The following is a 25149-nucleotide window of genomic DNA, read 5'->3' on the forward strand; positions in this document are numbered from 1 at the left end:
CCCAGTCTTTAAAAGTGGAAACTTACACGATTTACATAACTACAGACCAATATCAATACTTACTGTTATTTCAAAAATATTTGAATGTGCTATGAAAGATCGGCTTACTAAATTTTTAATCAAATATAACTTGTTAAATAATGCACAACATGGGTTCAGAGCTGGCAGAAGTACTTTGTCTGCTTTATCACATTTTACACAGTTGGTCGTAAATGCTCTTGACAATGATGAAACTGTGATAGGACTATTTCTTGACCTTTCAAAGGCATTTGATACTGTTGATCATGAAATATTGTTGCACAAATTATATCAGATTGGAGTTAGAGGAATTGTTAATGACTGGTTTAGATCATACCTGAATAAACGATCCCAGTTTGTTGAAATTACACATTGTAACAGTAAAGGGCATAATGAGACATATCACTCTCAGGTAAAAAGCATAGACTTAGGTATTCTGCAGGGTAGTATTTTGGGGCCTGTTCTTTTCTTGATCTATGTGAATGATCTTCCTCACAATAATCAAGTAGAAACAGCAGTTCTGTATGCTGATGATACAAACATAATTATTAATAATCCTGACCCTACGTCTATAGAAACTACAGCAAATACAGTCCTGTCTAGGTTAGAATCATGGTTCAGGAAAAACAAATTAACATTGAACTTTAAAAAGACCCAATACATGGAATTCAAGGCATCTAACTACCATGACAAAACTGCAAAAAAACACAACCTTATATTAAATGCAAATGCAATTGAAAATACGTTGACCACAAAATTTTTAGGTGTCCATATAGATGAAAAATTAAGATGGGATTGTCATATTAAAAAAAATAGGGAAGTCTCTGAGTTCTGTTTGTTTTGCCTTAAGGATTTTGTCTAATAGTTGTAGTGAAGAATATGTTAGAATGGCATATTTTGGATATTTCCATTCTGTCATCACTTATGCTATTGGTCTCTGGGGCTGTTACAAATCAAATCTTGATGTTATTTTTCGAATACAGAAACGAGCTATCAGAATTATATTGAGACGTAACAGGTTAGATCATTGCAGACCATTATTTAAGAGACTAAGGATACTCCCAGTACCAAGTATATACATCATGCAATGCATTCTACACGTGAAAAAAAATATTGATCACTTCAGAAAGAATTTTGATAATCACAATTACCAGACGCGAACAAGAAATAATATTTTTATCAAACACAAGAGTAAAACCATAGCCTTGAGACATGTAGACTCTGTTGGAATCAGATTGTATAATAAGCTTCCAAATACGATTAAAGATATTAGTCCCGTCAGTTCATTTACCACAGCTTTAAAAAATCTCCTGCTGAGTAGCTGCTTCTACAGTACAGAAGAATACATGATGAAGTGCTGGTAATGATGCTACTACTTATTAACTTGTAATCTAGTATATAGCCTTAAAAATATGTTAATGTCACTTTGACTATGTTCACATTATTAACACCACACCAATATATTTTTATTTTGTCTTGTAAATATTGGTTATTAATATTATTTAAAAAAATTAAGATGTGCTGTCCTAACATTGAGGTATGTGGTGTTTCTATTCTTCTTTTTCAAAATGTTCATTGTTGTGCATATATTATTGTTAGTATTAGGAAATCACTTGACAACTCCTATACTGTTGGCATATTTCAAAATATGTAATTGTACAGTCTATGGAAGCTAAATAAATGAATGAATGAATGAATGAATGAATGAATGATCTGTACCCTTTATTTACAATCACATTTATTTGATTACCCCAATGAAGATCTTTCCTTATATTAACACCTATGTACTTACAGTGATCCCCATAAGGAACTTCCACCCCATCAATGCAGTAATTAAAACTGAGAGGACTTTTCCTATTTGAGAAATACACAACCTGACTTTTAACCCCGTTTATCATCATACCATTGCCTGCTGTCCATCTCACAACATTATCAAGGTCATTTTTCACTTGCTCACAATCTTGTAACTTATGTATTACTCAATACAGAATAACATCATCCACAAAAAGCCTTATCCCTAATTCCTCTTCTTTACTCATATCATTTATATATATATATATAAGAAAACATAAAGATCCAATAATTCTGCCTTGAGGAAATCCCCTCTTAATTATTACAGGGCCAGATAAAGCTTAGCCTACTCTAATTCTTTGAGACCTATTTCCTAGAAATATAGTAATCCATTCAGTCACTCTTTTGTCTAGTCCAATTGCACTCATTTTTGCCAGTAGTCACCCATGATCCACCCTATCAAATGCCTTAGACAGGTCAATCGCGATACAGTCCATTTGACCTTCTGAATCCAGAATATCTGCTATATCTTGCTGAAATCCTACAAGTTGAGTTTCAGTGGAATAACCTTTCCTAAACACAAACTGCCTTCTATCAGACCAGTTATTAATTTTGCAAGCATGTCTAATATAATCAGAAAGAATGCTTTCCCAAAGCTTACATGCAATGCATGTCAAACTGACTGGCCCGTAATTTTCAGCTTTTTGTCTATCACCCTTTCCTTTGTACACAAGGGCTACTATACCAACTCTCCATTTATTTGGTATAGCTCCTTCATGCAAACAGTAATCAAATAAATACTTCAGATATGGTACTATATCCCAACCCATTGCCTTTAGTATATCCCCAGAAATCTTATCAATACCAGCCGCTTTTCTAGTTTTCAACTTTTGTATCTTATTGTAAATGTCATTGTTATCATAGGTAAATTTTAATATTTCTTTAGCATTAGTCACCTCCTCTATCTGGACATTATCCTTGTAACCAACAATCTTTATATACTGCTGACTGAATACTTCTGCCTTTTGAAGATCCTCACATACACACTCCCCTTGTTCATTAACGATTCCTGGAATGTCCTTCTTGGAACCTGTTTCTGCCTTAAAGTACCTATATATACCCTTCCATTTTTCACTAAAATTTGTATGACTGCCAATTATGCTTACCATCATATTATCCTTAGCTGAATTCTTTGCTAGATTCAATTTCCTAGTAAGTTCCTTCAATTTCTCTTTACTTCCACAGCCATTTCTATGTTTATTTCTTTCCAATCTGCACCTCCTTCTTAGTCTCTTTATTTCTCTGTTATAATAAAGTGGGTCTTTACCATTCATTACCATCTTTCAAGGTACGAACCTGTTTTCACATTCCTCAACAATTGCTTTAATCCTATCCCAGAGTCTGTTTACATTTTTATTTATCATTTTCCACCGATCATAGTTACTTTTTAAAAAGTCCCTCATCCCTGCTTTATCAACCATATGGTACTGCCTAATAGTCCTAGTTTTAAGACCTTCCTCTTTATCACATTTGTTTTTAACTACGTCAGAAACAGCTTGTTGATCACTAATACCATCTATTACTTCGGTTTCTCTATAGAGTTCATCTGGTTTTATCAGCATCACGTCCAATATATTCTTCCCTCTAGTTTTTCCATCACCGGGCGAGTTGGCCGTGCGCGTAGAGGCGCGCGGCTGTGAGCTTGCATCTGGGAGATAGTAGGTTCGAATCCCACTATCGGCAGCCCTGAAAATGGTTTTCCGTGGTTTCCCATTTTCACACCAGGAAAATGCTGGGGCTGTACCTTAATCAAGGCCACAGCCGCTTCCTTCCCACTCCTAGGCCTTTCCTATCCCATTCATCGCCATAAGACCTATCTGTGTCGGTGCAACGTAAAGCCCATAAAAAAAAGTTTTTCCATCACTTTCTTAATCAGCTGTCCTTCCCATATTAACTTATTTGCCACTTGTTTTTCATGCTTCCTGTCGTTCGCATTACCTTCTGAGTTGACCTTTGGTAAATTGAGATCTCCCACTACAATCACATTCCTTTCCATGTCATTTCCCATATAGCTGATGATCTTATTAAATAATTCTGAATCAGTGCCAGTGCTACCCTTTCCTGATCTCTACACTCCAAAGACATCAAGTTGCCTATTTTATCTTTAGAAATGAGCCTTACACCTAGAATTTAATATTTGTCATCTAAGCACTTTCTACAGTCCGCTTGAGGTATACAAGTTTTGCTGACTAGCACTTTATACATCAAGCCAGTCTTGGAGTGCTTCCCTCAGTGGCTGTCGGAGGTATCAGAAGCAGAACAGCGATTGTTTTTCCCACAAGTGTGGCACTTGTGACGAAACGATAGCACACGTCCTTAACCACTGCCACCTGCACCTCAACACCAACCAGAGGTGGGACAACATGGTCCTCGATTGACTTGCCAAAGCAATGCCAGCTAAATCTGGGGCACTCAGGAAAAACCAGCAAGTCCCCTTGGAACAACTGGAGGGATTACGGCATCGCAAACTATCAGCAGCGACTTGACTCTGCGACCCGACTTCGTCATCATCAGCGACCTCAAAAAGACTAGCCATCGTCGATGTAATACCAATGTAATTGGTCCGTTATTGGACATTATATATTTTCCAGCTAACTCATTTCTGGTTGCCAGAGTTTCGCCCCAGTGTGCTAAATTGGGCTCATCAGTTGGTAAATAGCACACCTACTAAGACGCATGGCTAGTGCATACTGTGGAGGCCATTACGTAGGCTACTTGGAGCCACCTACAGTGTCAATGCACTATGAGAGACTTTGTCTCATTTTCAAAAACTTATGCCTGCCTGGCCATCAGATGAAATAGATGTTGATTCCCATAGGGAGCCTGAAATATTTGTCCCAAATGAGTAAGTTTATAATACCAATATAGTTGGTCCAATATTAGACATTATAAATTTTCCAGCTAACTCATTTCTGGTTGCCAGTGGTTTGCCCCAGTGTGCTAAATTGGGCTCATCAGTTGGTAAATAACACACCTACCAAGACGCATGGCTGGTGCATACCATGGAGGCCACTGCTTAGGCTACTTGGAGCCACCAGCAGTGCCAATGCACTATTGGAGACTTTGTGTCATTTTCAAAAACTTATGCCTGCTTGGCCATCAGATGATACAGATGTTGATTCCCATAGGGAACCTGAAATATATGTCCTGAATGAGGGCTTTGGCCCTTAAATGAGAGAAGAATGGAAAATGAAGTAATTCATAAAATAACTAAAGTACAATAACTACAATAACAATAACTCTAGTATTAATTGCAGAAAGTTGGTGTTGCAAAATCTCATAATGGCCAATTGTTGTAAGGGCAGAATTACATAGTTGGCCTTGTATAAAGAAGAATGAAGGTCAGAAATAGAAGGCCCATCAAAGGCCGGAAAATGAGACTTCTTGGTAGGGTTGCCATTTATCTCATATTTCAACCTTTTGATCCAAATCCTAGACCCTATATTTTATAGCATTTACCCCATATTTCTCTTCTGAATCTTTTGTTCCATTTTTTTTTTTTTTTTTTTTTTTCAGTATTAGCTTCCAATTTGCTGTTGGTAGTCCAGATTGACTTAATGCTTTGTTCTCTGACTTCAGTTAAATTTCCTGCCTTTCTTTCTGTTACGGAGTTATCCGTGGTAGTTAGAGGTGAAAGAAGGTGCGGGCGGGAATAGGTCTCAACTTACGAAATTAAAGTTAATTTAAAACTTTAACAAAGGTTATATTTTCTTTTCAAAATCAACAGATAACAACAACAGAGTAACAGGTACCAAGTAGCAGGAAAACAATTTAAGAAATTACAATTGTTACAAGATTTGGGCTTCAAGCCCCAAGATTAATTTCTGAGCTCTCAGCTCACCACCACAATAGCTAAAGGGCAGAAAACCCCTAAGTACGAGGAGCACTTGCTCCTAATTACAATGTTAAGATGAAAAGAGCAGACCCGCTCCCAATTTTACAAGCCTATCAAAGGCTACAACAACCTTCATTCCTAACTGCCCTTAAGGCACACATACAGTGAAACAGGGGTATCTTGTACCCAACCTACAGGGCCTTCACATGAAGAAAACAAACTCTGGGTTAATTAAATGGCCTGAAAAACCAAATTGACTGGAGGCGTAGCTTGCACTCCTACATGAAACTTCTTAAAACCTAGGGGGCACTCGGCCAGTTATACAGGGGCTAATCCCATACTAGGGAGGTGACTTGTTGGCAAATAAGTTTAAGACTTTAAGAAGGAAGAGAAAAACGGTTACGAAAACATAGTCACCTCAAATTCAAAATGAAGGGGAGTTCAAGAGGGTGAAGCACTCTCTATCCCCGCTTTACAGATTTGTAATTTATAGTTAGACAGAAAAGGATTTACATTTTAAAAGGGTAGTTTACATACTAAAGGTTTCGAACCCGCCCCGAGAGTTAAACTGCTGAGCTAGCAAGAAATGAAGATGTTAACAGGCCATTACCTTGTAGATGAACTGCTGCTTGGAGAAAGAGGCGCTTCCCGCCCCCTGCTATATATGTTCACACACTGCGAAAGATGTTACTGAAGTGGCCCCGAGACCAGAAAATCAGCAGTTTTTATACCCTCGTGGAAAATTCGAGACCTTTCAAGAATGAAAAAGACACACCCCTTCAACTTTATTGGTAGACAAGGAATTACACATGAAACCTGAGGAAGAAAGCTATGATTGGAGGAAAATTAATTACAGAAATTACTGATTGGTTAAATTCAAAACTGGCGGAAAGAGAAGGGTTATACTGCCAACCCAAAAAATGACTAAAAGAAATTTAACAAAGAACAAACTTATGAATACCTAATTTCTTCAAAAAAACAGTTCCTTCACTTCGCACTAGGGTGCACAATTATAGTTCGTAAGTAGTGCCATCTAGAAGAGAATGTCCACACTTCTTGCTACAGAGCAAACAAACAAATCGATATAGACATAGTTCAGAACACTTCAAAATTTATAGTAGAGACATCTTCCGAGAAACCTTTGATTTAATACAGACTTTAAAGTTCAGAGTTTCTTCTGTAGAGAGGTTTCAACTGGCGCAATATTTGAATTCGCGGCGTGGAGGTGTACCGTCCGGTACACTTTCAATTCCATTTTTCTGCTTTCTAATTGATATACCGATGTGAAAGTAGCATGTGGTGAAAGATGGACTGATGGTGGAAGTTTATTCATTAAAATTGTGGTCATCGTTATAGTTATTTATTAAACATGAATAATGATGCCACCTGCAACACCATGGAATTACACTAAAAATCTATGTGTTTACCACACTAAATGGGAGGAGACATATTTATGTATTGCACCTGTACAAGAAAACCATTATGTTGACAAGTAAAAATAGTGATGTTCTATCAAAATGTAATACAATTTATTTACAGTAATAAATTTATGAGGGAAATGGGAGTGGATAGGTTGCCTAAGAGAATAATGGACTCAGTCATGGAGGGTAAGAGAAGTAGAGGGGGACCAAGACAATGATGATTGAAATCAGCTTCTAATGATTCAAACATAACATCTATGGAACTAAATGAGGCCACAGAGCTAGTTGCAAATAAAGGATTGAGGAGGCATCTAGAAAATTCACAGAGGCTTGCAGACTGAATGTTGAAAGGCATAACAGTCTATACATAGAATGTACAAATAAATTTTTGGTGTATTACATAAATTCTTGTTATAAAACGTTGATTCTGTGGGCCATAAGATCTATTTATCCTGTATTTTATTTTCTGAAAGTTTGCAACCATACTTCCTACACCTTGCAAAGTGAAGACTTTCATGGTCAGAAATGGGCAAAGTGATGAGGGGAAAAAAAAAAAAAAATGCATCTGACTCAAATTAAGTAGAAGCAGTGTCAGACTCAGTTATTTCCCATGCATGTCTTATGATTTCATGGAAATAGATGGCTTCAGGATTTTGAGTGACTTGCCATTGAAGACAAGCAGGCAATGCGAGTAGCTTGTGCTGAAATGGCTTATCCAAAGCTTAGAGCATTGAGCAATATTGAGCATGGTCAGTTATTAGATGAGCAACTGTGTTCTGTTTTCTGGTGAAGGAGTAGAATGGCTTGGCTCTGCTATCAAGTACAGGAACTGAGTGAGTTGGCCATGTGGTTAGGGGCGTGAGCTGCAAGCTTGCATTCGGGAGATACTGGGTTTGATTCCCACCTTCAGCAGCCTTGATGAAGGTTTCCCATTTTCACAACGGGAAAATGCTGGGGCTGTACCTTAATTAAGGCCATGGCTGCTTCCTTTGTACTCCTGGCCCTTTCCTATCCCATCATCTCTGTAAGACCTATTTGTGTCGGTGCGACATAAAGCAGGTAGTAAAAAAAAAAAAAAGTACAGGAAACCCTTCTTGCTGGTTCAGGCAGTGATCGCCTTGGAAGATCACCTACGTCATCTGTACAGGCTTAACGATCCATCTGTGCGTGCGCACTAGGGTGACATTTATTTATTTATTTATTTATTTATTTATTTATTATTATATTATTATTATTTTTTTTTTTTGTCCGGTGAGCTTATATATTGAATTCCAATGTTGGAGTAAAATAGCAGCATAATTTGTTTAGTTTGATACTTTTATGGCCCAGATAATAGACATGTCATTGTTTCGCATCTATGCCATTTTAAACGAGTGTTAATGTTTCGCGAATACATCGCTCCGCTTGCTCAAAAGTGAATCATGGCCTACCGCCTCAACTTGTACCGGTACTTTCGTTTAAGACGGCTAGATATGCAATCATAGAATGCCGTTGATATGGATTATCAATCATTCGGATAGGAGAAAATCACGATTATGGATGGTTGTTTTAAACCTAATATCCTTTTCTGTTTTTTCAAAGGAAATGCAATCTTATGGGGTTACAGTTGAGCATTGTTTGAATTTCCCGCAACATCTGTAAGAGGAAGTAAGTTCCTTTTGCGTAAATTGTACGCTCCGTTCCGACTCCCATTATGTTGTTGTAAATATATACTTAGAATTGTATTCACATTTATCTCCGTATTCAAGGAATTTATTTGTTTACAATTAGCAATTACAACTCAATTTATTCATTACAGATATTTGAGCACCTATGTGGCCTTAATGTACTGTGCTAATTGAACTCCATCGTCGAACAGAGATCGAACAAGAACTCTTTGCTTTGAACTCTGAGTCATTTGCTAGGATTTTGATGACATCAAAACACTTTGAATCACGGACCCACCCAGGAAATAAGATTTGATAAGGGTGTTGATCGTTGATATAGAGTTGTGATTTAGGAATATATATTTATTTTGTATGGTTAGTGACAGTTTCACGTCTTTAAAGTGTTTCAGATTTGTAAATAGAGTTGTGGTTTTACTTCAAGTCGCTTAACTTGTGAGGTGAATAGTGATTTGGTATTTAAAATTTCGATCACTGTTGAGAGGCGTACCTACTGCTGACAAGTGTTTACTTCTGTGTGTGTGGAAAAGGATTGTTTGCCATTTGGAAGAAATATGACAGACCATTTCGCCCCTATTACATTAAAATGGGATCCAAAAAATTTGGAAATTCGGACTATGTCAGTGGAGAAAACACTAGAGCCGCTAGTTTTACAGGTAAGTTAACTGTTCTTGTTACTGTTTTGTGTGTGAATCGAGTAGAACCCCTACACTGTTTGTAGTTTTCGTTCTAATCCAACGTCTTGCTTACTGTTTTAGTACATTCACAATGGAGAAAGTAATCTATTGCTTTGTATGTTAAATGTTTTATGGAAAATGTTACCACTGGCATAAAACATTTTTAAAGATTTACCTTCATGTAAGTCATTTCATCAAACTCTTGACTGTAGTTTACCTTTAATTTGGGTGTTACCGTACCTATAATTTCAAAGAGATTTTTTTGTTTGTTGCATATTTAATTCATGTTAAACTATTTTGGAGTTTATTGAGTTATAAGAATGATTAAAACTTTCATATTATAGTTCATTAGTTTTCTTTTAGGCTATGTATTTCATTGAGAAGGTTGTTATGTTATATCTGCAATACTTGTTGGAGTTGACAGATTATTGTTATTTTTGGTGATTGATATGGTAGACTAAGGATGGTGAGTCATACTTGTACTAAGAGTGTATGGAATAAGAGGCATCAAATGCTGTAATTTAGGCCTAAGGGAATACCTAGTAGGCTAATTGTGGGAAAAGCAGATTAAAGGCAGACAATAATATTATTCCAAGTAAACTGCTATAGAAATAACATAAGGTGGTGGTGGTAATGAATTTTGTTTTGTTTACAGCTAGGTAATCATCCTATAGAAATAACATGAATTAATCTGTTCAGAAAATGAAGTGGTTTTGTACTTTAAAGAGACAATCATTTACAATCTTTGGAGACATTCAGATTAAGTTTTTTCTTTTTTTTTTTTACAAGTTGCTTTACGTCGCACTGACAGATAGGTCTTATGGCGACAATGAGATTCAATATAAGGCGTAGTCTAACAGCTCAAAAGAGACAGGACATGAGGGCTTCATGGTCTAGTTATACTGGTATGGAAAGGACTGGGTTAATGATGAGTTTTAAGTACAATACTATTGGATGATAATGAAAAAAGTACATCAGAGAGATTCTGAGGTATCTTGATCACCTATTGAACAGGACAGAAGCAGATTAAAAAAAAAAAAAAAAAGCTGTTGAAACCTGCAGAGAGGAATCTCCCATTACATGGGCAGAAATAGAAGCACCCCTTGAGAAGATGCCGTGAGGGAAATCCTCAGGAATCAGCACGGACATGATTAAAGCAGCAGGAGTCCAGGGTTTTCAGTGGGTACACAGAGTCCTCAATGTAGTTTGGAAAGATGACAAGATACCTACTGATTGGAGCAGGGGTGTCATTATCCCGCTGTTTAAGAAAGGAAATTGCCGACAATGCTCCATCTACTGGGGAATAGCACTCCTTTCTCATGAGCTTAAGATTCTTGTGAAAATCTTAGTGAGCAGATTGCGAGTCATCTTAGTCACAGTTTTAAGAGGAACAGTATGGCTTCAGGCCTAACAGTCTACAACAGACCTAATCTTCAGTATCTGCATGTTAATGGAAGAAAGGCAAAGATCTGTTTATGGTTTTCCTTGACATTGAGAAGAGGTATGACAGCATTGCATGAGAGAAGATATGGGAATGCCTGAGAAAAAGCAATATGCGAGAGGGACTGGTGAGGAAAGTTCAGATGCGGAATGAAAACTGTACCAGTTGTGTGCGATTGGGTGATGGACATTCATCCTGGTTCCAGACCAAAAGTGGAGTCCAGCAAGGCAGTGCACTATTCCCATTATTGTTTGTCACCATCATTAATGACAAATGAAGAATATAAAGAAAACCTCTGGTGAACTAAATGCAATGGCTTTCGCTGATGATGTTATGATCTGGGGAGAAACCGAGGAACAAGTACAGTTGAGACTCAATGAATGGAAGGTTAAGTTCCAGGAGTTCAATCTGAAGGTAAGCAAATCCAAAACATTAGTGATGGCAATAAACAGAGAGGGACGACCAGCAAACATCATGCTAGGAAATCATCCACTAGAAAGTGTGGAAAGCTTTACATACCTCGGCAGTGTAGTATCTCGAGAAACACTAGCCACAAAGGAGGTGGCAAATGGAGTGCAGAAGAGCTCTCACTTTTACCAGCAAGTACGAATACTCCTCTGGGATTCCGAAGTACCAACAAAATCAAAGCTGATGATGTTCAATCAGTACTTCATACTAGTCTTAATGTATGGTATTGAAATCTGCACTCTCAGTAAGACAGACTCATCAAGGTTGCAGGCATCTGGGATGAAGTTCCTTAGGTCCACTATTCAAAAAACCAAACTGGACAAGTTAAGGAATGATTGATTAGGAAAGAAGCTGGGATTGTTACGTTATTGTTAGATCGGGTCAGCATGTCCAGATTGAGGTGATTTGGGCTTGTAATGAGGATGGAGGGGTAGAAATTCAGTAAGACTTACATTACTTTTATAGAATGATAAGGATGTAATATGTTGGAAATCTTAAGTGGAATACTTTGTAGAGGAGAGATGTGTTCACTGAGATAGTTAAGAATCCACCCGCCATCCCCCAGAAGTAATTTTGCTTTTATAACCTATGAGAATTTATCATGCGCCATAGTCTATCGTCTAACTACGTACCAGCATTTCCATTGGGTGAAACACAACAGGATATGATGTCACCCCCAGCAATAAAGTAAAATGAATTCTGTTACCAACCCGCACACTAGAAATACACAACTGCCCAGACCAATGGACCTGTCACATGGGATACTAGAGGCCTAGGGCCGCTTTGCGGCTTCTAACCTGGGGGCTTATGCCCCCAGACCCCCTTTGCTTGATCCAGGCCAATGGTCTAACTAATCCAGGCCAATGGCTTTGTCACGAGATTCGTAAATTCAAAAGTAGCGCTGCTGCACTAGGACTAGTTCTTTATATGAACAGTTGGCAGCTCTGTCCACCACACGATCAAGCCCTTCGCGAGACGTGAGTGAGAGAGAAACAAATGACAGTGAAGTCGCGCCTAGATGCATGCACTGGAAAATGTAAGTTGTTCGGAATTTTTGCCGATGGGGACAACAAGGACAGCATATATTAACTAGGAGAGACATGTGGCAGGAAAATGGCAAGAACCCACTGGATGGACATTATAAAGATGGACATTGCAGGTCGGGAAAGGACACTGGAGGATGTCGGTAACAACCGAACATATCTCAATAAGACAGAATGGAAGGGGCTCGCCAACAGTGCCCGGGAAACTGGAACTGTAAAGTGATGATGATGATGATAACTGAATTTCATTTTTAACTAGTTATTATTTCTACCACTCATTAACATTCCATTCACTCTAAAGGACGCATAGATCACTCTTATCATAATGAAGACTGTATCTAGAAAAGCCTAGTTTCTTTCTTCTAATTAGATCATCACTGTCATAGTCTCAACGAATCTTAGATTATTAACTCTTAATTACCATGAGGTACTCTTTTTTTAAATCGTGATTTTTATGAAGCAACAGTGTCTTAAATTAAGTTTGGTCTCAGAAGGCAACACTCACACAAAATATTCCAGACTACAGCCTAATTCTACCACAACCAGGATAGTTGAAATGGAAAAGAGTACTACTTCAGAATACAAAGTAGGCCTAATAGAATAATACTCCCCAACTAAAAGGATCACACTACTTTCTACAAAGATTAACAAATAATATATATAAGGGTACTCGTAATTTATCAGCGGCTAGAATCGATTGGGGACTCTCCATGCTCAGGTCTTCGGTAGATTCATCCTTGGCAACAGATGGCACTTGGCATTTAGAAGCACATGATATTGGTAATGAAGTGACTGGAATTCCTCTTCAAGTCCACTGGTCTCGTTTCCTTGCGGTGCATGCTTGTAGTAGATGTTAAATAAATTTAAACTACCTGACAAATACAATTACAGCTGCTCCTGTTACCTGATTTCACCACAATTAAATATGCTCATTAATGTGACTGGTACAGTATACAAGATAAGGAAGTGATGCTAATGAAATAATGACAGGTTATCAGGATCCTTGAAGCTAAAATCAGTACTTGGAGAGGTAATTTAGTGTGTTTTACTGTCCACTAAAATAATTCTACTGCTGTTTACAGTTATTTACAAGTTCACTAGTGTTTGAGTTTTTCCACTCAACACAGTTTTTATTCACATTCTCTTTGTACACACAGTCTGGTGGTGCGTTAAACTCCTCTTCTCCAACATGGCCTTCACAGCACAGTGTCTTTCCAGAATAGTTTACTACATAACTAACAAGCTGCACTGAACTTCCCCTTCGTAGCCGTCTCACAGACTCTCTCCGTGTCATGGACTTGCAACCATCTTGTAACTGCTTGCATTGACTTGCGACTGACTGGCTGGCTGTCGCTGGTTGCACTCTATAGGCCAACGAAAGATTCTAGTAATTTTCACTTCCAGGTCATTCTGGACACTTGCTCCACTGTTAATCAGCTTTCAGCTTCATCTGGGAACCTCCTTATCATGAGCCTCAACAATTCGCTGGTGCTATTGTTTTCCTCGCTGCTGTTCTGCCCTCATTGTTGCTGCTCTGTTGACCTTGTCATCTCTCGCAGCCCTCCTGCAATCTTGGCCTTCATTGTCACAATATGAATGCATAAGTGGGATGAGGTAGAATAGGAAGAAGAGAGATTTTGGAAACCTGTGGATATATGACAGTGTGAATTAAGAAGTGCTAACTGATTTCTGTCAGAGAAATTAGTTGATAATAGGGAACAGGTTTGGGAAGAAAACTAGCTGTAAAGTTTGGATGAGGATGAACTAAAACTTCTCTTTAACTTGTGCCATAACTACATTTTAACTGAACTGTTCAAGAAAGATGGAAATAACATGTAGTAGATGTATTCACCTCTAGCTTTTTATGAGTATTCATAACATATCTAGCTACTGTGACACTTCATTGACACTTTTTTCTACTGTAACACTTTTTTTTTTTTCGCTTAATGCGTGTAATTTAATTACTACACTTCACTGACTATTACACATCTTTAGAAGCATATATTGCCGCCAGCTCTTGCTTTTGTCTTCCAACCTTGCAGGCACGCTCCTGATGAATGTTGCAATCCTGTCCTGTGGAATCTGCTCCCATTTTTCTTGAAGAGCCTCCGTCAGGTTGTATAGGATGTCAGAATAATGCTGGTGGACCCTTCTTCCCATTTAATCCAACTTCCTTAGAACTGAAATGGATTTAAATGGTGCTAAATGTACTGACACCCTCTGGAGTGAGTCAAGATAAACTGATTGCGATATCTAAATGCCAACATGCGCTACCCAGACTTCGACTCCAGGTAAAATTTTCAGTGTTAATTATTGCTGAATATTCCGTAAGTGATATATGTATTAGTGGCTAGTCTGCGAATGTGGACTGTTGTTCGTCGTCGGCAGTTACGATACGGTTAGTACCTACAGGCATGGAGTCCGAGAAAAACTGCAGAGATGTCAGATAATCCAAAAATAATTAAAAAGGACTTTCATAAGTCAGATAAAACACTTTGATGCGGTAGAGGTGAAGTCAAGTCGAAAGTAAGACAGCGAAGGGAGACCACTTGCAGACCACACACTTAGACTAAAACACCACACCCGTGAAAACTTGTTACTAACAAGAACTAAGGATCTCACCCAGGAAAAGGAAACCTTTCACGCCTAAAAGGATAACTTTAAATATATACCAAAGCCCCATGAGAAGACAACAAGGATAACAAGATCATCTCACCAAATACCCAAAACACAAACAAGAGAACATGCTGCCCAAAACACAGCCTGGAACTAAGAACACAAAACACAAAGGGAGTATCAATAAAATACCAATCTCGGAAAGCTCTGGAGAAGAGGATCCCATAGTCAACATACAAGACCAAGGAAATGATATTGAGGGTATGTCTGCTGAAATACTATTAGAATTAAGAAATCTGAGAAAGCAAAGTGAAGACTTCCAACAAGAAATAAGAGAAGAAATTTTATGCATAAAGAACGAAATCGGAAAAAGAGATGAATACTGTGGAAAAAGTAAACGATGCCTTAGAACAAAATGCAAACAACAAAACACAAGAAAAGATAAACACACTCACCGAAAGAATAAATATCCTAGAATGAGAAGAACAGAGGGCAAAAAGAGAAACAATATAGTGATCATAAGCAAAGAACTATCTTATGAAGAAAACGGAAAAGATGAATTGAAGGACAAAATCAGTAAAATAATAGAGTATAAGCAGGAGTGACAGCAAGTAATACAACCTACGTAGGCAAGGACAAAAACAATAGAGGGATAGTGAAAGTCAGGTTCGAACACCTCTCTGACAAATTAAAAATTGTCAGAAACAGACATAGACTAAGGGGACAAAATATCTACATAGATGATGACCTCGCCAGAAATGAGAGAGCAATCCAAGCATCACTCAGACAGAAAGCTAAGGAAGAAAGGGACAAGGGTAACAATGATGTGAGGGTGGGTTACCAGAAAATAATGCTGAATGGTCAATGAATACACTGGAATGACATGAATTTAAAAAACGGGGAAAAGGAAAATGGCAAAGCTCAGATCACAAAGAGTCAGCACACAACCAGGACGAATCAATACTAGCTACATTGAACGTTAGAACCCTAAGAACGGAAGACAAGGAACTGGAACTCCAAAATGCACTCAAGAACATAAAATTCAATATACTAGGCCTCAGCGAAGTCAGACAATACGGCAAAGGTATAATAGAAAAAGAAAATGGCAATATTTTTAGCTACATAGGGGAAACAAGAGGACAAAAAGGCATAGGTTTCATAATTAAAAGCCATTTAAAACAGAATATACAGGAAATAAGAGGAATCTCGGAGAGGATCATGGTATTATCCCTAAAAATAAAAACATCAAAATCACAATAATCCAGGTATACGCACCCACACAGCCAAGCACTACAATACAACCTCCAAGAGCTCAGTCACCAAACAGACCTGAAGGCAGAACAATATTATACAGAGCTCATAAACTGCATATCCCTCTCATTCAAGCAATCCTCGACACCGGGAAACAGAAGAAGAAATAGGATAAAACTAAGGGATAGCACTAAAAGACTGATCAAAGAAAGAGAACGTCTGAAACCACAAGCCAAAGAAAATGAACGCACAAAGCTGGAATATACAAAAATCAATAAACAAACGAAAAGGGAAATCCGAAAAGACATCAGAGACCACAACAGGGAAGTAGTGAAAGAAATCATGGAAAATACAAAATCAATAAAGAAGATTTGGAAGGAATTAACTTCGGACAAACATTGGATACTGGGGGTGAAAGACAGAAATGGTAAAAGACAAGCCACGAGAGAACAGATAATGACACAAGCGACAGAATTCTACAGGAAATTATATACAAGTAACTCCCAAAATGGTACACAGTGTCACAAGATGCCAAAAGAGGACATTGAGGAAGACGTAAGTTACCACTCATTCTACCCAGTGAAGAAGAAGACAACATAGCCCCATTCATCACTACGCTATTTAACAAGATACTTGAATCAGAAGACATACCAAGGGAGTGGAAACAAAGCATCATCATACTTCTGCACAAAAAAGGAGCCAAAGATGATATAAATAACTACAGACCTATCATACATACATTATCATTATAGACTGTTATGCCTTTCAGCGTTCAGTCTGCAAGCCTCTGAGAATTTACTAAACGTTGCCACAATCCTCGATTTGCAACTAGTGTTGTGGCCTCATTTAGTTCTATACCTCTTACCTTTAAATCGTTAGAAACCGAGTCTAACCATCGTCGTCTTGGTCTCCCTCTACTTCTCTTACCCTCCATAACAGAGTCCATTATTCTCCTAGGTAACCTATCCTCCTCTGTTCGCCTCACATGACCCCACCACCGAAGCCGGTTTATGCGTACAGCTTCATCCATCGAGTTCATTCCTAAATTAGCCTTTATCTCTTCATTCCGAGTACCATCCTGCCATTGTTCCCACCTGTTTGTACCAGCAATCATTCTTGCTACTTTCATGTCTGTTACTTCTAACTTATGAATAAGATATTCTGAGTCCACCCAGCTTTTGCTCCCGTAAAGCAAAGTTGGTCTGAAAACAGACCGATGTAAAGATAGTTTCGTCTGGGAGCTGACTTCCTTCTTACAGAATACTGCTGATCGCAACTGCGAGCTCACTGCATTAGCTTTACTACACCTTGATTCGATCTCACTTACTATATTACCATCCTGGGAGAACACACAACCTAAATACTTGAAATTATCGACCGGTTCTAGCTTTGTATCACCAATCTGACATTCAGTTCTGTTGAATTTCTTACCTACTGACATCAATTTAGTCTTCGAGAGGCTAATTTTCATACCATACTCATTGCACCTATTTTCAAGTTCCAAGATATTAGACTGCAGGCTTTCGGCACAGTCTGCCATTAAGACCAAGTCGTCAGCATAGGCCAAACTGCTTACTACATTTCCACCTAACTGAATCCCTCCCTGCCATTTTATACCTTTCAGCAGGTGATCCATGTAAACTACGAACAGCAAAGGTGAAAGATGGCAGCCTTGTCTAACCCCTGTAAGTACCCTGAACCAAGAACTCATTCTACCATCAATTCTCACTGAAGCCCAATTGTCAACATAAATGCCTTTGATTGATTTTAATAATCTACCTTTAATTCCATAGTCCCCCAGTATGGTGAACATCTTTTCCCTCGGTACCCTATCATATGCTTTCTCCAGATCTACGAAACATAAACACAACTGCCTATTCCTCTCGTAGCATTTTTCAATTACCTGGCGCATACTGAAAATCTGATCCTGACAGCCTCTCTGTGGTCTGAAACCACACTGGTTTTCATCCAACTTCCTCTCAACGACTGATCGCACCCTCCCTTCCAAGATGCCAGTGAATACTTTGCCTGATATACTAATCAATGAGATACCTCGATAGTTGTTGCAATCCTTCCTGTTCCCTTGCTTATAGTTAGGTGCAATTACTGCTTTTGTCCAATCTGAAGGTACCTTACCAACACTCCACGCTAATTTTACTACTTTATGAAGCCATTTCATCCCTGCCTCCCCACTATACTTCACCATTTCAGGTCTAATTTCATCTATTCCTGCTGCCTTATGACAATGGAGTTTATTTACTATCCTTTCCACTTCCTCAAGCATAATTTCACCAACATAATTTTCCTCCTCCCCATGAGCTTGGCTGTTTGCAACACCACCATGATGATTTCCTTTTACATTGAGAAGATGTTCAAAATATTCCCTCCACCTCTCCAGTGATTCCCTGGGATCTATTATGAGTTCACCTGAATTACTCAAAACACTGTTCATTTCTTTTTTCCCTCCCTTCCTAAGATTCTTTATTACTGTCCAGAAAGGTTTCCCTGCTGCTTGACCTAGCCTTTCCAGGTTATTACCAAAATCTTCCCATGACTGGTTTTTTGGATTCAACAACTATTTGTTTCGCTCTGTTTCTTTCTATCAACCTAATTGTAAATCTATACAAACTCTGGATGAAGATCCTAACTAAGAGAATGGCGAAGACACTAGACGAACAACAACCAGTGACACAAGCAGGATTTAGAACAAATTACAGTACATCGGACCACCTACAAGCAGACAAGCAGTGAATCAACTGATCGAGAAAACACAAGAATTCAGTTTGGATGTCTATATAGCATTTGTGGACTACAATAAAGCATTCGATTCCATGGAATGGGAATACATTTTAGAAGCACCGAGCAAACAAGGTATCCAGAACAAATACATCAGACTCCTGGATAAACTCTACGATGGCAGCGAGGCCAGAATAAAAACAGAAAGAACTTCAAGATAGAGAGAGGAGTTAAGCAAGGTGACCCCTGTGTCACCAAAATTATTCATGTGCTTGCTGGAGAATCAGTTCAGAAAACTAGATTTGGAAAAACCAATATGGCATCAAAATAGATGGAACAAGACTAACGCACTTACGGTTTGCAGACATTGTATTGGTGGCAGAGTCAGCAACGGAGCTATGACAAACTATAATAGAATTAAACAAAACCAGCAAAGAAGCGGGCCTGACAATGAACCCAAGAAAAACAAAGTTGATGACCAATGCATTGGAAACTCCAGTTAGCGTGAATGGAGAGATACTGGAATACGTAGAGTAATGTGTATACCTTGGCCAGAACATATCGTTCTCAAACTGTTCAGAAAAAGAGGTCAAACAGCGAATAGGACAAGCATGGAAGAAGTTCTGGTCTCTATTCATACTGACAGACAAGACTCAGAAACTCACTCTTAAAGCTGAAGTCCTAGAAAAATGTACGATACCAGTCCTATTATATGGATGCCAAACCTAGGCACTAACACTAAAACCAAGGCAAATGATCCAGATATGCCAGCCCAAAATGGAAAGAAAAATACTCCAGTTCTCATTGAGAGACAGAATACGGAACGAAGATATACGAAGGAGAACCGGGATGAAAGACGCTCTGATGACAGCCGATCAGCTAAAGTGGAAATGGGGAGGACACATAGCGAGACTGGAGCAAAATCGATGGACTTACAAAATTACAATGTGGAATCCCAGAGAAGGAAGACGGACGTGGGAAGGCAAAGAACTAGATGGGCAGACTGGTTTGCGAGAAGGGGAGGAAAACAATGGACAAGAACAACAAAGATAAGACACAAGAGTGGAAAGAGCTGGGAAAAATTGTGTGCAGAGATCACTAACCTTACGGGATACACATTCGGTCAAGGTCTGTGATAACATAGGTCGATTAAGACACATATTATACAAACTGCAACAGTGCGCTTCCACAAAGAGGGAAAGTCACCTCTCTGATCACTCCAGCATAATACAGTACAAGTGACAAGAATACAAAAAGAGGTTTTGTGAAGGGGTGAATATAAAATTATCATCCTCGCGCACACGGCGGAAAGAAGCCGTGCAAGTGTAAAGTATGTTGAAGTACGTTCTCAGGATAGGGGTGAAGTATACAACATACAATTGTTCGCTTCGACGAAGAGGATACCATGATGGTATCTTCTGATCACTCGAAAGAATAGCAAGACTGATGTCAAACAGACATTAAGACGTTTGCATGATGTAGTGATATGGTAACTCATCACGGAACACACAGTAATGTATGTCAAGAGAATTTCATCGGAGGATAAGCTCAAGAAATTACAAGAAACATGTACAACATTTGGAGAAGAAGCTATGGAAGAACGAAGAGTGCAAGTTTACTCTTTCACCAAGAAGGAACCTAAACCCTCCCTGGGAAAGAAGTGTATACGTGTCAATAATGTAACCATGCATTTTCGCGAATTGTTGATCCAGAAAAACACAATTGCATTCATTCGGGGGTGAGACTACACAAGTGTACAATATGCGGTAATACATTATCATGAAACAAAGTAGAGATTAACCAGTATAACAATGCTCTTCAAGACCTGCTCACCTGATGAGTTAAACTGAGCACTGTCCCTGCATTGCAGGAGGCCATAGCCCTTAGGGGATTCACACGGCTAATTTATTTATGTTCTGTGGGATTCAGATGTGGACTATAAACTGGCCATGCAATTGCACGAATCCTAACTTCGTCCTAGTATTGTTGCATACTTGTGCAACATGTAGACAACTTGAAACTTGAAACCATCATGGCTGAATGGAGCTGAAGGCACAACATGCTCCCCAAGTACTTCATCCACATATTGATGTACTGTAAGGGTCCCAGGCTCCTTGAAGACAGGTCCATCCTTGCTGTCAATCTTATCCCTCCCAACACCATTAGAGAACCTTCTATAAAAGCTATTCTGGGTCATATTTTGGAGGAGAAATATCTTTCCACAGTTCTCCTCCACACTCTTTCTCTATCGTCCAGGTGTTCACAGGCAAAATTGAGACTTGTTAATGAACGACACTTGCACTCACTGTTTTGTATCGTCCAGTCATGATGTTCATCACATAACACAGGTGAACAAAGCAATACTGTTGGGTGAGTTTGGGCATACAGTAGATCTTCTAGAATGGAGACGGCTTCTAACCCTCTTCTTCGGACAGTTCTCTTGCTGATGTTCTTCCTTCGGAGCTACATCCATCTTCCATCGAGATGACAGCTCATGCAGCATCGTGAGGACTTAATGGGTATGTTTTCTCTTGAGAGTTTATTTAAGATTGACAGTTATGCTTAGAAATCCACTTCATTGAAAGAAAAACACTCTTAAGTGAGTTAAGAACAGAGCTGGGTGGAAAAATTATTACAAAAAACTTATTGTGCAGTATCCTGTAAAACCTGAGATATAAGATATAAGCTGCAGGAGAAAGATTACAGTGGCAGAGTCATAATCCACTTTTAATGCATTATTCTGTTGCAAAACATAATAGACACCTCCATTAAGAAAGATAAGATGAGTTGCTGAAGTTACATTAAATGGAAGACTGCACATAATATCTTCAGCGTGTTGACCTTTTTGTGCTGTTTAGTGTAGATGAATTTTGATACAATAATATAAATTTATGATGGAAAAAACAAATACAGTAGTACATTAGCATTGGTAAAGAAACCTTTTTTGAAGACGAGAGGGAATAGAAGAAAGAATAATTGCGAGAGTTTAATTCATTAGTGCCTGCTGTATCATATTTCATATGCAAAACAAACTTTATAATAAAAGAAATTCAATGTTTATTATCAAAACCAAACCAAACCCCATGGCACTACAGCCCTTGAAGGGCCTTGGCCTACCAAACGACCGCTGCTCAGCCCGAAGGCCTGCAGATTGTGTGGTGTGGTCAGCATGAGAAATCCTCTCGGCCATTGTTCTTGGCTTTCAAGACCGGGGCCGCTATCTCACCGTCGATAGCTCCTCAATTCTAATCACGTAGGGTGAGTGGACCTCAAACCATCCCTCAGATCCAGAACCTTGCCCGGGAATCAAACCCGGGGCCTCCGGGTAAGATGCAGGCTTTCTACCCCTACACCACGGGACTGGCAATGTTTATTATCACATACCGGTAATGCTTGTAGAGGTGTGTGTTCTTTACCTGAAAGTTCTCCCCGCCATTATTATTATTATTATTATTATTATTATTATTATTGATTATGTGGGTTTCTGTTGTCTCAACAGTTTGTGAAGCATGGGCAATGTTCTCAGAGTATGGATTACCAGTTGCTTTGAAATAGGAGGAGATTCCCAGACATATTCAGAGTCATGGTCCTTCTTGTGCCCAAGCAGCTAGGACTACCCAATTCTCTAATGCAGAAGCTCTCATCCTCTGAGAGACTGTAGTCCAGTAAATTTCCTTTTTATAAGATGAGGGCCTGGTTCCAACAAATTTATTGTAAATACAGTTTGTGTTTTTTAAAGTCCATATATTTAACATATGACTAATTTTCTGTGTGCTAGTCATTTTTTACCTCCTTTTGCTTATACTGCCAAGCCCTGCAGTCTAGAGGTAATAAGCCTGCCTCTTACTGTAAGGAATTTTATGTGAGGCCTGGTTCATGGTTCACTCACAGAACAGTTGAGGAGCTACCTGACAGTGAGGTTGCAGCCCTGGTCTAGAAAGCCAAGAAAAATGGCTGAGAGTATTTGTCACACTGACCACATGTCACCTCGCAATCTGTAATTTGGGCTAAGCAGTGTTACTTTTTAGGCCAAGGCTGATCAGGGCTGGTTTTTCCTTTTTCTAATCCTGGTGGTTGCTTTGTGGAATTTAAGTGGATTCATCACAAAAAAAATCTCTCTCTCTCTCTCTCTCTCTCTCTATATATATATATATATATATATATATATATAAAATAAGAGTTTTGTCTGTACATTGCTCAGAATTTGAAAAGAATGGTATTTCTGTATCGGTCATGCCCATAGTAACAAGGAAATGCACTTTTTACTTTTCTGTAATTTCTGTCTGTATGTACACACATCACGAGAAAACGGCTGAAGAGAATTTAATGAAAATCAGTATGGGAATTCGGGGGATGAGCTACTACTATCTATACGATTTTTCACGAGAGTTTAATCCTGATGTAAACAAGGCATGTCCACGCCTCAGCCAACGAACGAGTTGTGATTCGCTGAGCGTGTAGTATCGACGTCCGCCCCGTCGACGTCTCGTGTTCGGACATACAGTGCTGCGCATATTACCTAAAATAGACGAGGAACAGTTTTTGAGCTGTGCGAAACTAAACAGATGGGTCTAAAGGGAGATCTACTGCTGAAGATTAGGGCCTACGTTATTTATTTATTCATTTCTGAATATTAAAGAAAGCTATCGTAGGCTAGAGCACCTCTTGCTCCATTTCTCTCACTGTGAATACTGACACTGACAGCTGCTGCAAGATGCAACACCTTATCTCCACACTGTACAGATTGGGACTTCCCCTCGCTATGAGAAGACTTCCTGCATTACACCACGCCTTCTGCCTTCATATCTCGTTATTTAATCACTGTTTTATTTTAAAAAATTAAAGATACACACCGGTATATATGAAAACCATATTTTAATTTGATTACGTAATCTTTCAGACTATCTAAATGTAATAAACTAAGATAAAAATAAATTAATGCCACGTACTAATTTTCTTCGAGCTCGCATACAGTCCAGTGAGTGCGACGGTTGCTTCTCCAATCAACTACGTCTGTGTCCACGTGCAAAGCCAAGGTGCTCCGCCTATTTGTTTACATCAGGATTAAACTCTCGTGAAAAATCATATAGGCTATAAATCAATTTACTCATGCTGAGTGAATGGTAGTGTAGGGGAAGGCCTAAAATTGAATTCTCAAATATTTAAGTTATTAGTGGTCCTATCGATAAATACTACATAACTGAAGTTATATAGAATTAAATTTCCGATCATTTATGCCATACATTGTTATCGTACTGGCTTTGATAACACAGATATTTATGAATTTGTATTTTTGTTGCGAAGTCCATATCAACGCCGAGCCACGAGAAAATGGGTTAACAGAATATAATGAAAGTCTGTATATAGAGTCAGGGAATAAGAAAGTACAGTCTAAGTTATAAACAATTTTATTCGCCCTGTATGAAATTGTAGTTTAGGGGAAGGCGCCTAAAATTTAATTTTTAAATACCTATGTTATTGGTCCTATCGAAAAGTACTACTTAACAAAAGTTATAGAGAATACAATTTTCGATCATTTATGTTTTATTCAATTTTACCGTACTGGCTATGATAAGAGTGGTATTTCAGAGTCGAAAGAAAACTAGCATGTCATCCCTCTGGTTCATACATTTTCTGATACCGTACTGCTGGTATGTAACTCACTGGTTCATCATAGTATTCCAGCTATTCGATCCCTACTCTGATGCGCTGTTTTGAATGAGCAGTGTGCACTTTTAAGGCAGAGGCTCACTTAGTAGTAGTAGTAGTATGACCTGGTCTAGAATTACAGTTTAGGCATATTCCAAATTATAGCACCACAATTCACTAAATAACTCAAAATTCAACCCTGAAAAGAGCTGTTTCTTAAGAGCATCTTCCTCTTCACTTTTATTCAATTCTACATTCATTTTGCTCAAAATTAGCAGAGTAGAGGGGTTTTCTCCTCTGGCTTGGAGGAAAATGTTGCCTCCAAGTCAGATAGATTTTTCCACTGCCAGTGTAGTGAATTGAGATTTTCCGACTTGTCGGGTGTTCCTAGGAAACAGATGCATAGTACTATTCATTAAAAGTGAGAACATGTGTGGTTTTTCATTTGATCTAGTATTTCATGTGAAATCATTGCTTTT

General features: G+C 38.6%; 1 protein-coding gene across 3 annotated transcripts in view; it reads left to right on the forward strand.

Annotated features, from left to right (window-relative positions):
* Window positions 1–9064: 9064 nt before the first annotated feature.
* Window positions 9065–25149, forward strand: part of alpha-Cat (catenin alpha) — a 204695-nt gene continuing 188610 nt past the window's right edge. For 2 of the 3 annotated variants that reach the window (XM_068228829.1, XM_067152964.2), the window contains exon 1: window positions 9065–9445. In XM_068228829.1, coding sequence (XP_068084930.1) covers window positions 9344–9445 — 102 coding nt within the window. In that variant the 5' untranslated portion in view covers window positions 9065–9343. Of the gene's footprint in view, window positions 9446–21428; window positions 21541–25149 lie in introns of those variants that run through there. The other variant, XM_068228830.1, reaches the window with a different exon arrangement.

Source organism: Anabrus simplex, chromosome 8 (genome assembly GCF_040414725.1).
Source record: "Anabrus simplex isolate iqAnaSimp1 chromosome 8, ASM4041472v1, whole genome shotgun sequence".
Taxonomy (NCBI): Eukaryota; Metazoa; Arthropoda; class Insecta; order Orthoptera; family Tettigoniidae; genus Anabrus; species Anabrus simplex.